The sequence below is a fragment of the Thalassophryne amazonica genome, chromosome 13 (genome assembly GCF_902500255.1).
Source record: "Thalassophryne amazonica chromosome 13, fThaAma1.1, whole genome shotgun sequence".
Classification (NCBI taxonomy): domain Eukaryota; kingdom Metazoa; phylum Chordata; class Actinopteri; order Batrachoidiformes; family Batrachoididae; genus Thalassophryne; species Thalassophryne amazonica.
The window spans coordinates 2,859,264-2,875,889 of NC_047115.1; the positions used below are offsets into that span (position 1 = coordinate 2,859,264).

At 44.2% G+C, this 16,626-nt stretch overlaps 1 protein-coding gene across 2 annotated transcripts in view; it reads left to right on the top strand.

Moving 5' to 3' along the window:
* The window catches only part of nfkb2 (nuclear factor of kappa light polypeptide gene enhancer in B-cells 2 (p49/p100)), a 72,726-nt gene that overhangs the window by 50,025 nt on the left and 6,075 nt on the right, over positions 1 to 16,626 (top strand). Inside the window, exons 10-21 of one of the 2 annotated variants that reach the window (XM_034184278.1) lie at positions 695 to 799; positions 2,247 to 2,335; positions 2,728 to 2,866; positions 3,007 to 3,135; positions 3,294 to 3,449; positions 3,813 to 3,954; positions 4,083 to 4,197; positions 10,037 to 10,244; positions 13,921 to 14,090; positions 14,178 to 14,280; positions 14,365 to 14,540; positions 15,220 to 15,313. In XM_034184278.1, the coding sequence (XP_034040169.1) occupies positions 695 to 799; positions 2,247 to 2,335; positions 2,728 to 2,866; positions 3,007 to 3,135; positions 3,294 to 3,449; positions 3,813 to 3,954; positions 4,083 to 4,197; positions 10,037 to 10,244; positions 13,921 to 14,090; positions 14,178 to 14,280; positions 14,365 to 14,540; positions 15,220 to 15,313 (1,626 nt within the window). The remainder of the gene's footprint in view (positions 1 to 694; positions 800 to 2,246; positions 2,336 to 2,727; positions 2,867 to 3,006; positions 3,136 to 3,293; positions 3,450 to 3,812; positions 3,955 to 4,082; positions 4,198 to 10,036; positions 10,245 to 13,920; positions 14,091 to 14,177; positions 14,281 to 14,364; positions 14,541 to 15,219; positions 15,314 to 16,626) is intronic. The other variant, XM_034184280.1, reaches the window with a different exon arrangement.

The window sequence follows — 16,626 nt, forward strand, 5'->3', positions numbered from 1 at the left end:
AGACATATGGTTTGAGAAAGGACACAGAAAGAAGTTTCTGTGTAGGCTCTCAGTAGTCCAGGTGGTTTCCATAGTAGAGAAGCTTGAATCTTCGACTGGACTGGGTTGCTTGACGTGAGGACATTTCGCTTCAAATCGCAGAAGCTTCCTCAGCTAAAATTCTTGCTCTGGTAGTCTGACTTCTGTCTGACTCTTGTAGAGAAGAATTTTAGCTTCTGCGATTTGAAGCGAAACGTCCTCGCGTCAAGCAACCCAGTCCAGTCGAAGATTCAAGCTTCTCTACTACGACACAGAAAGAACAAAACTAGTTGTGTTAAGCATTCAAACTTTTTTAATGTCCTCTTCAGCAGCAGGGTCTTGTGCTTGACTGAAACTGCCTGAAGTATGAAATTCAAACCCAGCAGGAGTGTTAGACATAAAAAAAATGATAGTCCAGAGTTAAACAGCACAACCAGACTGTTTTTATATCAGCAGCCGGTTAATCCAGAGAAAAGCAGCACAATAAAAGAAAGCTCTGTGAGCTGCTGACTTCTTTTTTGTCTTTGTAATACAAAGTAGAACTGCAGTGAGAGAACGCAGAGGACAGGAAGGCACACGTGTGTGTGTGTGTGTGTGTGTGTGTGTGTGTGTGTGGTGAATTCAAATGTAATAGAATTTTGGACTCAGGTATGTGCTGCTTGTGTTTCACCTGCAGAGTCGCCAAATGCATCAAACCTGAAAATTTCTCGCTTGGATAAGACGTGTGGCTCGGTGCTGGGAGGAGATGAGGTCTTCCTGCTCTGTGACAAAGTGCAAAAAGGTGAAAACTTTCAAACCATTTGACAACATATTGTGTCCAACTACGTACATCAGTTGTCTCAAACTGGTTCCTGCCAAACTCCTCTCCTTTTGTCAGACCCATGTCGGTATCTGAGATGAGAACTTTTATTTTACAGACTAAACACTACAGAAAACCCCTTTGATTACTGGAAATGTTGTGATGACATGTAGTTTGGCCGTCTCCTCTCTGGTAAACAAAAGCGTGACCACATATCCCCCGTCCTCGCTGCGCTGCACTGGCTCATGGTTGCCTTTAGAATATATTGTAAAATTTTATTTTATTTTTTAAAAAACTCTTAATGACCTAGCCCACCCCCCAAGATCTGCGAATCAGCTGCTACTGGTCACCCCAAAAATGAGGCTAAAACTAAAGGTGACAGAGCCTTTGTGGCAGCGCCCCCTATAGGCTCTGGAGCAACCTGCCCTGGCACATCCACTCTGTGGGATCAATCGAGGCTTTTAAATCTTCTCTAAAGACTCACCTCTTATCTCTGGCTTTTAATCAAGCTTAAGTGGACCTTTGGCAAAATTTTAATTTAATTTTATTCTATTTTATAGCACTGTTATGTATTTTAGTATTAGTTATTTATTGTAATGCTGCATTTTATTGTTTATCTTGTTTTAATGTGTACAGCACTTTGGTCAACCATGGTTGTTTTAAATGTGCTCTATAAATAAAGGTTGAGTTGTCCGGCAGAGGACATTTTGGCTGCATTGTTTACAATGTTGTCAAGCACAGCTGAGACCCCATCACCCTTTGGTCACATTAGCTACAACAGACAGAAGCAAAGTGATCAGCCGCCATTCATTTTCAATCAGAGTGGACATTTTACAGAGACAAGTGGTTGCTATGGCGACAGGTAGGCAGGGCCAAAAATAGGGTCTACATCTGTTTTATTGAAATGTTAAGTGATGCAACATGGTGACTTCCAGTCTGACGTACATTGGTTGGTTGTTGGTTATAGTTACAGGGTTTATAATAAAGTTCTTGTTTCAACTGTAATATATTAAACCCCTGCTATGTTTGTTTGTCATACGAGTGTGATAAAAATGTTTGGCATCACTGACATTTTTTTCTATATATAACTGCTTCTGAATTTTTTACTTTCTCATGTGGGATCATAGTGGCTTCCCAAAAAATCCATATCACTCTAGTTTTGATGTCATTTTTTTTTTTTTTTTTGTCTTTGTTTTTTTATGTTGACAGGGAATTGATGACAAAGCCAATATTAATTCTCTTTATCAGTCCAATTCTTGATCGATTCCAGATCAGTTTTCTGTGTGGAAAAATGTCAGCCTCCTTATTACAGACATACAAGTTTCTGCAACATAGATCTGTTAGAAAAACTCTTCAGCAGACAGAAATTGAGGAACTTTACCAGCCGACAGCTGTCTGACTGGAAAAATCCCAACGTTCCTCTTTGCAGATGACATTGAGATCCGTTTTTACGAGGAAGATGATGAGGGAGGCTGGGAAGCCTACGGAGACTTTTCACCCACCGACGTCCACAAACAGGTGCTGAGACGTTCTCTGGTTACACACACACACACACACACACACACACACACACACACACACACACACACACACACACACACACACACACACACACAGTACAGCAAGAAAACAATAAAACTATAGAAAACGACAACGTGCAGGAAAACATGCACATGTTTTTCATCTGAACTTTACGGGGAATTCCTGCAAACCCACTGCACACTCATGCATGCACACACACACACGCGCACACTGACGTGCACACACACAGGCTTTCTGGTTTTGCTCATGAGACTGTTTGGAATGAACGCTTGGAGCTCCAGTTTGTCAGAAGGCACATGGGAGTGCAGAGCCTGGACTTTTACCATCAGTGCAAAATGAGAGGGTGTTTGCTTGTTTTCTGTCCGCAGTACGCCATCGTGTTCAAGACGCCGCCGTACCACAGCACGGAGATTGAGCGGCCTGTCACCGTCTTCCTGCAGCTGAAGAGGAAGAAGGCCGGAGACAGCAGCGACCCCAAACAGTTCACCTACATCCCACAGGTCCAAGGTCTGAGAAACACACCAGTCATAATGACACACCCACACGTTTTGTGGTTTTTTTCCCCTTAGAGGGTTTCAGTCCTCAGTTACTCAGATCACAAGTTCCTTATGCAGCAGAACTGAGAAACCTTTCTGTGGCCTCCTCAGACAAAGAGGAGGTGCTAAGGAAGAAGCAGAAGCCACTCCCACACTACGAGCACTGGAGAGGAGGAGGGAGAGGGGGCGGAGCAGGGGGCTTTGGAGGAGGAGCTGGAGGAGGAGGAGGAGGAGGAGGAGGTATGGATCACACAGCAATTCTTTGAATGTGCTGTTAGTAGATTTTAATTCATAACGAGTTGAATCAGGTTTTTATCCCACTGATGAAACAGCCAGCAGGGGACGATATATAGAGTGTGTGTGTGTCCCCGTTACTGGACACTGTTCCCGTTCTGCAGGATTCCACTTCAACCAGCAGATGAACGGAGGAGGAACCGGAGACGGGTTCTTCGCCAGCTTCCCTGGGTTTGGAGGAGTGGGAGGGGCTCAGCTCTCAGGCTCCTCCCCTCAGCCACAGACTGGTTCAGCGCTCAGACAGCAGCTGTTTCACATCGGTAAGAATCAGTTTCATTATTGATGCATCGTTGGATCATTCAGAGAACAGTTTAGATTGAGATGAATTTAAACATTTAAACTAGTTTTCAGTTGGTTTTGTCTGATGTCAAACCTTTTTAACAGGTTTTTATTGACAGCATTAACATGAAACAAATGTTTAAATACAAGAAAACAGAATGTTTCTGTGAAGGCCCTAAGTTGTCCAGGTGGTTTCCATAGTAGAGAAGCTTGACTCTTCGACTGGACTGGACTGGGTTGCACCACCGTCTCTTTTGGGACGGCGATGCGTCGCGCCGCCGTCTCTTTGTGGACAAAACGTAAACATTAAGGTCTGATCCAGGTTTTGTTCTGGTCCGTTTCAGCCGCTGCCCTCAACAGCAGAGCCACTCAGAGCGCCAAACAGACCGCCGCTGCCCTGCTGCAGTACTGCAGCACCGGAGACGTCCGCGTCCTCCTGGTGGTCCAGAGACACCTCTGTGGCATCCAGGATGCAAACGGAGACACGTGGGTTTTCCTCACAGAACCAAACCACCGCAGCCCGACAACTTTTAAAGAACCATCAACCTGATGTTCAAACGTTTGTTGTTTGCATCCAGCTGCAGACGTCTGAAGCTGTCCTTTCTTTCCCACAGTCCTTTGCACTTGGCTGTCATTAACCAGCAGGTTGGTGTGATCCAGCAGCTGATCCACATTCTGCTCAGCAGCCAGCAGCAGAACATCATCAACACAGCCAATCACCTGCAGCAGGTAATTAGAGCCCGCCTACTGCCACTTAGTTTTTGCATCAGCATACATCTAAACACACACATGCTTGCTTGCCTCTACTGGTGGTGGTTGGCTCTCACTGCGGTATTGTATCACTTCCTGTTCCGGAGCACAGCGGTGTTTTTCTGTATCTGTTAGCTGTTTAATCTGCGCAGTTAGATTGATCTAGTTATCTAGATTACGATTTGTTTCCCAGTGTAATCTTTACGTGCCTTAACTAAAGCACTCCTTCTGCTGAATCACCTCTAAATTATTTACACATTATTCACTTTGCGTGTTTTTAGGAATCCGCTAGCTTAGCGTAGCTACTAGCTCTTAGCCGATTTAGCATGGCGGCTTGTCCTGTCTCTCCCGCACTTTTCTGCTCTGGGTGTGAAATGTTTAGTTATTCCTCGGCCTCCTTTAGCAGTAACGGTACTTGTAATAAGTGTAGCTTATTCGTAGCTTTGGAGGCCAGGCTGGGCGAATTGGAGACTCGGCTCCGCACCGTGGAAAATTCTACAGCTAGCCAGGCCCCTGTAGTCGGTGCGGACCAAGGTAGCTTAGCCGCCGTTAGTTACCCCCTGGCAGATCCCGAGCAGCCGGGAAAGCAGGCTGACTGGGTGACTGTGAGGAGGAAGCGTAGCCCTAAACAGAAGCCCCGTGTACACCGCCAACCCGTTCACATCTCTAACCGTTTTTCCCCACTCGACGACACACCCGCCGAGGATCAAACTCTGGTTATTGGCGACTCTGTTTTGCGAAATGTGAAGTTAGCAACCATAGTCAATTGTCTTCCGGGGGCCAGAGCAGGCGACATTGAAGGAAATTTGAAACTGCTGGCTAAGGCTAAGCGTAAATTTGGTAAGATTGTAATTCACGTCGGCAGTAATGACACCCGGTTACGCCAATCGGAGGTCACTAAAATTAACATTAAATCGGTGTGTAACTTTGCAAAAACAATGTCGGACTCTGTAGTTTTCTCTGGGCCCCTCCCCAATCGGACCGGGAGTGACATGTTTAGCCGCATGTTCTCCTTGAATTGCTGGCTGTCTGAGTGGTGTCCAAAAAATGAGGTGGGCTTCATAGATAATTGGCAAAGCTTCTGGGGAAAACCTGGTCTTGTTAGGAGAGACGGCATCCATCCCACTTTGGATGGAGCAGCTCTCATTTCTAGAAATCTGGCCAATTTTCTTAAATCCTCCAAACCGTGACTATCCAGGGTTGGGACCAGGAAGCAGAGTTGTAGTCTTACACACCTCTCTGCAGCTTCTCTCCCCCTGCCATCCCCTCATTACCCCATCCCCGTAGAGACGGTGCCTGCTCCCAGACTACCAATAACCAGCAAAAATCTATTTAAGCATAAAAATTCAAAAAGAAAAAATAATATAGCACCTTCAACTGCACCACAGACTAAAACAGTTAAATGTGGTCTATTAAACATTAGGTCTCTCTCTTCTAAGTCCCTGTTGGTAAATGATATAATAATTGATCAACATATTGATTTATTCTGCCTTACAGAAACCTGGTTACAGCAGTCAGAATGCTCGTAGCACGGGCCGGGGTGGAGGATTAGCAGCAATCTTCCATTCCAGCTTATTAATTAATCAAAAACCCAGACAGAGCTTTAATTCATTTGAAAGCTTGACTCTTAGTCTTGTCCATCCAAATTGGAAGTCCCAAAAACCAGTTTTATTTGTTATTATGTATCGTCCACCTGGTCGTTACTGTGAGTTTCTCTGTGAATTTTCAGACCTTTTGTCTGACTTAGTGCTTAGCTCAGATAAGATAATTATAGTGGGCGATTTTAACATCCACACAGATGCTGAGAATGACAGCCTCAACACTGCATTTAATCTATTATTAGACTCTATTGGCTTTGCTCAAAAAGTAAATGAGTCCACCCACCACTTTAATCATATCTTAGATCTTGTTCTGACTTATGGTATGGAAATAGAAGACTTAACAGTATTCCCTGAAAACTCCCTTCTGTCTGATCATTTCTTAATAACATTTACATTTACTTTGATGGACTACCCAGCAGTGGGGAATAAGTTTCATTACACTAGAAGTCTTTCAGAAAGCGCTGTAACTAGGTTTAAGGATATGATTCCTTCTTTATGTTCTCTAATGCCATATACCAACACAGTGCAGAGTAGCTATCTAAACTCTGTGAGATAGAGTATCTCGTCGATAGTTTTACATCCTCATTGAAGTGTTATGTGTCGGACGCAGCTCGGAGAACCGACCAGCGTTTGAAGGACCCAGTATGAAATAAGCAGAGCACGGTACAAAGGATAACTGAATTTAATACATAACAGTGATACAAAAATAACAGAAAGTGCGGTCTGGCGTGGTGCGCTCCCAGCAGCGCTAACGGTCCGGAGCCAGAAGCTGTTCGGACCCAAGGACCCCGCCGACACCCCCCAGGTGGCCGCAACAAACCGAGTCTGTGAAAGAAGGAACCATTATGTGAGTCCACACTCTACACACAGAGAGACCACTCAAAGGTGTACATAAACAGCAAACACTTCCTGGCTTAATTACTAATCAGCTTCCCAACCTGCAGGCATGGAACATCCAGTTCACAAAACTCCACTGCAGTGGAAGCCGATACATGACTAACGTACAGCTCAATATAATAAGTTGTGAGGGACACCACATTTACTGACTGTATAAACGTTAGTCACAAAATCTAACGTACCTCAGGAAGTGTGCTGACGAGCGTGAGACCTCACCCCCTCCTCTTTCACAGACCGTGCATCAAACCCTGGACGTTCTCTGCATCCACTGACGATGAGATGGCTCCCGAGACGACGATCTCACCCGTCTGGTCACAAGGTCGAGTCTCTGGCAAATACACACTGTATACTCCAGTCTTAAATGCCACCATGTTCCAATCCATATAGATGCACCTCAGCTGTGAGTCCTGACGAGCCGCAGGTGATCAGGGTGAGGTCCTGATAACCTCAGCAACACAGCCACTCAGTCCCAAATGCAAGCCACCTGGAAGGAAAAACAAAAGACAGAAACAAAAAGGCAGCCAGGCCCCCCAGCCATACAACATGAAGACAACTTTGGATGCTGTAGCTCCTCTAAAAAAGAGAGCTTTAAATCAGAAGTGCCTGACTCCGTGGTATAACTCACAAACTCGTAGCTTAAAGCAGATAACCCATAAGTTGGAGAGGAAATGGCGTCTCACTAATTTAGAAGATCTTCACTTAGCCTGGAAAAAGAGTCTGTTGCTCTATAAAAAAGCCCTCCGTAAAGCTAGGACATCTTTCTGCTCATCACTAATTGAAGAAAATAAGAACAACCCCAGGTTTCTTTTCAGCACTGTAGCCAGGCTGACAAAGAGTCAGAGCTCTATTGAGCTGAGTATTCCATTAACTTTAACTAGTAATGACTTCATGACTTTCTTTGCTAACAAAATTTTAACTATTAGAGAAAAAATGACTCATAACCATCCTAAAGACGTATCGTTATCTTTGGCTGCTTTCAGTGATGCCGGTATTTGGTTAGACTCTTTCTCTCCGATTGTTCTGTCTGAGTTATTTTCATTAGTTACTTCATCCAAACCATCAACATGTTTATTAGACCCCGTTCCTACCAGGCTGCTCAAGGAAGCCCTACCATTATTTAATGCTTCGATCTTAAATATGATCAATCTATCTTTGTTAGTTGGCTATGTACCACAGGCTTTTAAGGTGGCAGTAATTAAACCATTACTTAAAAAGCCATCACTTGACCCAGCTATCTTAGCTAATTATAGGCCAATCTCCAACCTTCCTTTTTCTCTCAAAAATTCTTGAAAGGGTAGTTGTAAAACAGCTAACTGATCATCTGCAGAGGAATGGTCTATTTGAAGAGTTTCAGTCAGGTTTTAGAATTCATCATAGTACAGAAACAGCATTAGTGAAGGTTACAAATGATCTTCTTATGGCCTCAGACAGTGGACTCATCTCTGTGCTTGTTCTGTTAGACCTCAGTGCTGCTTTTGATACTGTTGACCATAAAATTTTATTACAGAGATTAGAGCATGCCATAGGTATTAAAGGCACTGCGCTGCGGTGGTTTGAATCGTATTTGTCTAATAGATTACAATTTGTTCATGTAAATGGGGAATCTTCTTCACAGACTAAAGTTAATTATGGAGTTCCACAAGGTTCTGTGCTAGGACCAATTTTATTCACTTTCTACATGCTTCCCTTAGGCAGTATTATTAGACGGTATTGCTTAAATTTTCATTGTTACGCAGATGATACCCAGCTTTATCTATCCATGAAGCCAGAGGACACACACCAATTAGCTAAACTGCAGGATTGTCTTACAGACATAAAGACATGGATGACCTCTAATTTCCTGCTTTTAAACTCAGATAAAACTGAAGTTATTGTACTTGGCCCCACAAATCTTAGAAACATGGTGTCTAACCAGATCCTTACTCTGGATGGCATTACCCTGACCTCTAGTAATACTGTGAGAAATCTTGGAGTCATTTTTGATCAGGATATGTCATTCAAAGCGCATATTAAACAAATATGTAGGACTGCTTTTTTGCATTTACGCAATATCTCTAAAATCAGAAAGGTCTTGTCTCAGAGTGATGCTGAAAAACTAATTCATGCATTTATTTTCTCTAGGCTGGACTATTGTAATTCATTATTATCAGGTTGTCCTAAAAGTTCCCTAAAAAGCCTTCAGTTAATTCAAAATGCTGCAGCTAGAGTACTGACGGGGACTAGAAGGAGAGAGCATATCTCACCCATATTGGCCTCTCTTCATTGGCTTCCTGTTAATTCTAGAATAGAATTTAAAATTCTTCTTCTTACTTATAAGGTTTTGAATAATCAGGTCCCATCTTATCTTAGGGACCTCGTAGTACCATATCACCCCAATAGAGCGCTTCGCTCTCAGACTGCAGGCTTACTTGTAGTTCCTAGGGTTTGTAAGAGTAGAATGGGAGGCAGAGCCTTCAGCTTTCAGGCTCCTCTCCTGTGGAACCAGCTCCCAATTCAGATCAGGGAGACAGACACCCTCTTTACTTTTAAGATTAGGCTTAAAACTTTCCTTTTTGCTAAAGCTTATAGTTAGGGCTGGATCAGGTGACCCTGAACCATCCCTTAGTTATGCTGCTATAGACGTAGACTGCTGGGGGGTTCCCATGATGCACTGTTTCTTTCTCTTTTTGCTCTGTATGCACCACTCTGCATTTAATCATTAGTGATCGATCTCTGCTCCCCTCCACAGCATGTCTTTTTCCTGGTTCTCTCCCTCAGCCCCAGCCAGTCCCAGCAGAAGACTGCCCCTCCCTGAGCCTGGTTCTGCTGGAGGTTTCTTCCTGTTAAAAGGGAGTTTTTCCTTCCCACTGTAGCCAAGTGCTTGCTCACAGGGGGTCGTTTTGACCGTTGGGGTTTTACATCATTATTGTATGGCCTTGCCTTACAATATAAAGCACCTTGGGGCAACTGTTTGTTGTGATTTGGCGCTATATAAAAAAATTGGTTGATTGATCTAAACATGGTCTGTGAATGTGAGCAGCATTTATAACCTGTCTGAACGGGTCGTGCACGCCCCCATGTCCTCAGACCAACAGAAAACGAAGAAAAGGTTAAAGTCCTCCAAATAATGTGTGATTTCAAATATTCATCAAATCCACCAAAATATTTTAAAATAAGTCTTTGTTGATCCTACCAGCATAAAAAGTTCTAATAAAAGAAATGACTCTGGTTCAGTGTGATGTCATAAAGTTACTGTTACAGTGCTGATGAATGTGACTTTATGATGTCACAGTTTTGTGGTAGGACTGACCCGTTCGGTTCTGAATGTCCTCCTGCTGCAGACTCCTCTCCACCTGGCCGTGATCACTCACCAGGTGAAGGTGGTGGAGGTGTTGCTGCGCGCGGGGGCGGATCCCAGCCTTCTGGACCAAGATGGCCGCAGCCCGCTCCACTTGGCGGCGCTGGCCAGTGATGACGCCACGCTCCGCTGCTTGCTGGCTCATTTGGGAGAGCGCCACGCCCACCTGGTGAATATGGCGGACTATCACGGTAAGATTTTGATGTGAAGTTGTACTCTGAAGGGGGAGGCTTGAGCGTGTCAAAGTGCTGCTGAAACCAGTCAAGCGTAGTTACACTTGGACTTTGACAATGATTACGATGTTCATCACAGCAAAGGTGGAAACAAATGTCATATGAAGAAAATCTGCCAAACAGCAGAAATTGACATTTTCTGTCCACGATTACGTCTCCTGCAGGACGCGAATTTGCGAAACGTAGGATGGTAGGGGAAGGTTCTGCCCTTTTGGTCTCTGGGTTCCGCTGTTTTGTCCTCTGATTGGCTAGGAGAGCAGCAGAAGTCTGTTTTGCTCGAGCAGGACTGACTGACTGACTCACTGACTGACTGACTGACAGCTGAGCAAAGAGAAATGTTTGAAAAGTGCTAAATGTTTTAAGATAAGTGGTAAATATATCTGCAAAATAACTAGAAGGCTGTATTTAGTTATCACAGGTGAATAGTTTATCAATGGCTGCTCCTGCACCTTAATTTGAATATGTGCACAATCCCAGATTAAATAAGATACAAGTTTATCAGTATAATCAGTATAAACAGTCATTTCTATATTGCAGTTATTACATTTCATGTCAACACATAACTGCAAGGGTCTGTTTTTCTTTGTTTCTTTTTGATATTAGAATTCTACAATCTCGTAATAAACTGTTACAAACTGGTTCCATTGTACATGTTCAGGCCTTATTTCCCTTATAGACCGTTGATTTCTTCCTGAATGATGCCTTGAAAAAGTTCCTGGTGACCCAGTGGATGTTATTACCAGCCACCTCGTTATTACTTCACATCATTATTTTCTCTCAAAAATTTTTTGCTCTGTATGCACCACTCTGCATTTAATCATTAGTGATTGATCTCTGCTCCCCTCCACAGCATGTCTTTTTCCTGGTTCTCTCCCTCAGCCCCAACCAGTCCCAGCAGAAGACTGCCCCTCCCTGAGCCTGGTTCTGCTGGAGGTTTCTTCCTGTTAAAAGGGAGTTTTTCCTTCCCACTGTAGCCAAGTGCTTGCTCACAGGGGGTCATTTTGACCGTTGGGGTTTTTACGTAATTATTGTATGGCCTTGCCTTACAATATAAAGCACCTTGGGGCAACTGTTTGTTGTGATTTGGCGCTATATAAAAAAATTGATTGATTGATTGATTGATCATTAACCCATTTAATCCCACATTTTTACCAGACATGGAAATATGTAAATCATGTGCCACGAGTGCCCCTTTGAAATGATCAATTGTTTTTTTAATTTTCATGTGTTAGTGTTTGGTGGGATAATGTATTATCAGGGTTTTTCACAGGCAACTGACACATTTCTCTGTGTCGTCCTCAGTATTTTAACATATTTCAGCCAGAGATGTTTTAAATAGTTTGTCCTTGATTAGTTCTAAATATTTACTTCAAAATGTTAAACATACTCTATAATGTAAACAGCTCTGGTCATGTGACAAATTGCACCACACACTTGATATTGCACATCCTTCATTCAAACCCTTCATGTCTCCATTTTTGCTCTACATGTACTGATGATTGATTCAGTAACATTTTTAAAGCCTTAAAAGTGTCAATTTTTTTTCTGGTCACAATTGTGACCAATGGGTTGAGATTGGAAGAGATATTTGACTGCACAGGCCTACATTTGGACCCAGGCATTGCACAAGTCTGCATATGCTTTAATAGGATCCTGTTCAACACTCATAAGTTCACATTTTCATCACAAAACTACCCCAATAAGCTCAGACTAATCTAGACACGCTCTAAAAAGGCTATGAAAATGTGAGCTTGGAATATAAATATAATGGCACACATTTAGCACACTGTTACGATCAATGGGTGAACAAGACAATGGCAGTTCCTGAACGTAAGATGACATTTTACAACCAAATCAAATAGCCAGTCATGGTAGACACCTTCTGGCCAATCAGAGGCGAGAAGGGCGGAACCTTCCCCTACCATGCTACGTTTCGCAAATTCGCCTGCAGGACGCTGTTAACAGGACATCCTAAAGCAGGGATGAAATGATGAGATGTCAAACAAGCAGCAACGATGCGATGTTCACATTTACTGTTGTTATGATTTATGTATTTTAACATTAAAAAAACCCTCTGATTGAAGAGGAACAGTGCGGGTTCCATCCTTGTCGTGGAGCAACTAACCAGGTCTTCACTCTCACAAGGATCCTGGAGGGTGCCTGGGAGTATGCCCATCCATTCGGGTGTGTTCGGGTGCTCAGCATTAAGTCGGACTCATTTCCGGTGGAGGTTGGCCTCCACCAGGGCTGTGCCTTGTCGCCAATTCTGTTTGTGATATTCATGGACAGGATATCGAGACGTAGTCAGGGGGAGGAGGGTTTCCAGTTTGGTGGGCTCAGGATCTCATCACTGCTTTTTGCAGATGATGTGGTTCTGTTGGCTTCATCGGCCTGTGACCTCCAACACTCACTGGATTGGTTCACAGCCGAGTGTGAAGAGGCTGGGATGAGGATCAGCACCTCTAAATCTGAGGCCATGGTTCTCAGAAGGAAACCGATGGATTGCCTACTCTGGGTAGGGAGGTCTTGCCCCAAGTGAAGGAGTTCAAGTACCTTGGGGTCTTGTTCACGAGTGAGGGGATGATGGAGCGTGAGATTGGTTGGCGAATCGGTGCAGCAGGGGCAGTGTTGCATTCACTCTACTATACTGTTGTGATGAAAAGGGAGCTGAGCCAAAAGGCGAAGCTCTCGATCTACTGGTCAGTCTTCATTCCTACTCACACCTATGGTCATGAGGGTTGGGTCATGACCGAAAGAACTAGATCACAGGTACAAGCAGCTGAAATGGGCTTCCTCAGGAGGGTGGCTGATGTGAGAGGTTCGGTCATCCGTGGGGAGCTTGGAGTAGAGCTGCTGCTCCTTTTCATTGAAAGGAGCCAGCTGAGGTGGTTCGGGGATCTGGTAAGGATGCCCTCTGGGTGCCTCACTAGGGAGGTGTTCCAAGCACTGGGTGAAGACAAAGGACTAGGTGGAGAGATTATATTTCCATACTGGCCTGAGAACGCCTCAGAATCCTCCAGTCAGAGGTGGTTTATATGGCCTGGGAAAGGGAAGTCTGGGGTCCCCTGCTGGAGCTGTTGCCCCCGTGACCCGAACCCGGAAAAGCGGTTGAAGATGAGTGAGTGAATGAATTAATTAAAAAAAATAAATAAAAAATTTAAAAAAAACCTACCGGTCCATCTCTTATCCGATTGATCGGTCAATGATCAATAACAGTCGTAATGTTGCTGTTACGTGTCCTCTGACTGTGTCATACATTATTTGACCACTAGATGTCACACTTAAAAAAACACAACTTCCTTCCTGTGAACTTCTCACATCATTCAGGATGTCAAGAAACCCAGATTAGTTTCTGTAAGTTGAGCGGTGCCGTTGTAGCGCAGTCGCTCAGTAGGTGGAGGTGGCCACCCCACCGGCCTCTGTGCCAGTGGTTCAATCCCCAGCTGAGACAGTACCTAATTGAAAGAAACTAATCTCCTCAAGGTGGGGCCAAAGGTGGGGTCTGTAACCTCACTCAGGACAAAGTGTGTATGCATAAATTATCATATTAATGAGGATGTTTGCACGACGGTACAAGAACAACAGCAATAAAACTAACAAATTCAAAACAATCAACAGAGTTGTTTCCTCACAGGTCTTTATCCTCTGCACCTTGCGGTGAGGAGAGGCAGCGAGCGCTGCCTCCGCCTGCTGGTGGAGGGCGGAGCCAAAATCAACGCACCAGAGCACAAGAGTGGAAGCTCCGCCCTGCACATGGCCGTCAGGGAAAACCTGTTCAAGGTGGCATGCTTCCTCCTCACAGAGGTAGGACGCCCATGTCTCCTTCACTTCCTGCTCCCTCAGACTCTTTGTTTACACTCTTCTTGTTGTTGTTGTTGTTGTTGTTTACAGCTGAAGGCCGACGTCAACACCTGCACATTTGGAGGAAATACGCCACTACACCTGGCAGCCAGTCTGGGCTCGCCGACGCTCTGCTCCATGCTGATTGCTGCAGGTCAGTCGCTATGACAACGCTTCAGTCAGAGAGTTGATCTGCATCAAACTGTGTTTTCTAAATGAAACATGGACGTCTCGACAGGCGCGGACAAAAACATGGAGAACGACGAGCCACTTCTGTTCAGCTCCTCCTCAGACGAGGAACAGGAAGACGATCGACCAATCAGAACAGAGCAAGAGGGCGCCTCAGCGCCACTCAACCCTCGCAAGAGACGTGCGGCCGGACACACCCCCCTGGACCTGACCAAATGTCAGAAGGTAGCGAACAAACGCTCAGACCAAGACATCGAGGCATAATTCAGCTTAAACTTTCAACGTTCAGCGACGGCAAAGAAAAGCTAAAAATGCTGTATGAGGTCAAGGTTCAGTTGAGGGAGGGGCCTTGTTTGGTTCATGCTACTGGCCGACATGCTATTTGTGTCATCATTTGACTAACAGCAGCGATACCACTGCTAAAGCTAACAAGCTAACTCTCAAGATTTTTATTCTGGAGAAAATCATGGAATATTTTTATAAAACAACAATAAATAAATGTGGCCCCAGAACACGTAAAGTTCAGGGAGTTAAATTGTCCAGATCCATTTTGAACACCTGTCCTGTTCCCTGTGAAACTTTAGGGCCTCCTGCTGGTTTTCCAAAGACCAGTGGCCTGATTTCAGGTCATCTAGCACCACCATGTGGTAGTTTGGTGCAATCAGCCTGAAAATGAATTCCACATATTTTAATTCCGTACAGTGCCATCATGTGGCCGTTTGGTGAAATTACACCTGAAACATCCTATGTTATTGTTTATAGAGTTTGAAATTAGGAAAGGGTGAGTTTGGATCTGACTGATGGTGCACATATTAACGATAAAATAGACGCCAAGTTTGGAAACAACAGAGGTCACTGATCCTTACAAAGCTCCTTGTTTCCTTTCCTTGTCCTGTGCCCTCAGGTGAGGAACCTGTTGACCTCCAGCCAGAGTCCAAAGTCCAGTCGTCAAAGCAACAAGAAGACCAAACCCAGCAGGACAGAAGGTTGGTCTGACGGTCAGTGCACAGGTCAGAGGTCACAGTGTTCCGCGGCGTGTCAGTCATGTCAGGTCATCCTGCCCACAAACCTCTTTCATGCTTGTGAGGTTTTAAGATCAGAGTCTCTTCAGATCAGGAGGATGAAAACTATGTACAAGTGAAAATCTGCTGGAAATGAATCCTCAAACACGCCGTACGTCAAACAGGAAGTTAGCGTGTTTTGTCACGTAGTTGTTTTTGTTTTTTGTCTCCCTCCAACAGAACATGACTCAGGACAAACTAAGACATGCTGTTCGAACTTTACCGTGACATCATTCAGAATTGGAAAAAAAAAAAAAAAAAGACAGGAAGCCCCACCCACTGGCTCATCAAACCAGCACTGTTTGTATTGTCAAGGGCCCTATCTTGCACTCTCTGATGCAGTGCTACAACTGGTGCCTGTGTTTGTCAACAGCGAGCACACTCCTGGGTGTTGGTCTTAACATGTGCAGCGCCGTGGAGTTTCTCTCATGAGGAAGCACAAAGCGTCATAATGCTGCACGACTTTTTTTCTGCTATTTGTGTGCCACATTATTCAGATACGGCGGCTTCATGGCACGTGTACGCAACAAAACTGAACAGAAAACAAGTAATTAACTCCCACTGGCTTCTTGCTTGTTTTCACTCAGGTCACCACAGTATTATGCAGTGGAACTGCATGTTAATTGGGCACAAATTTTATGCCAGATGCCCTCCCTGACACACCTGCACATTACATGGACAGGGGTAGTCTTGAACCAGGAACCTTCCACACTAGAAACAAGCACAGTAACCACTCATCCACCACGCCAGCTAAACTAAAAACACCAACTAAAAATACAAATTTGACCTCAGTGCTTCACCTCAGGGAGCTTTGGACCTCTTCACTGTCACACTTTGACACTTTCAGTACAGAAAACATCCCCCTTAAGTCTGTGATCACGCCTAGAGGCAAAGGCAGAACTGGCATTGTTTGATCAGTGTTTTTGTTTGATCAGTGTTTTTGTTTGGTCAGTGTTTTTGTTTGATCAGTGTTTTTGTTTGGTCGGTGTTTTTGTTTGATCAGTGTTTTTGTTTGGTCGGTGTTTTCGTTTGATCAGTGTTTTTGTTTGGTCGGTGTTTTTGTTTGATCAGTGTTTTTGTTTGGTCAGTGTTTTTGTTTGGTCGGTGTTTTCGTTTGATCGGTGTTTTGTTTGGTCGGTGTTTTTGTTTGATCAGTGTTTTTGTTTGGTCTGTGTTTTCCTTTGGTCGGCGTTTTTGTTTGATCAGTGTTTTTGTTTGATCAGTGTTTTTGTTTGATCAGTGTTTTTGTT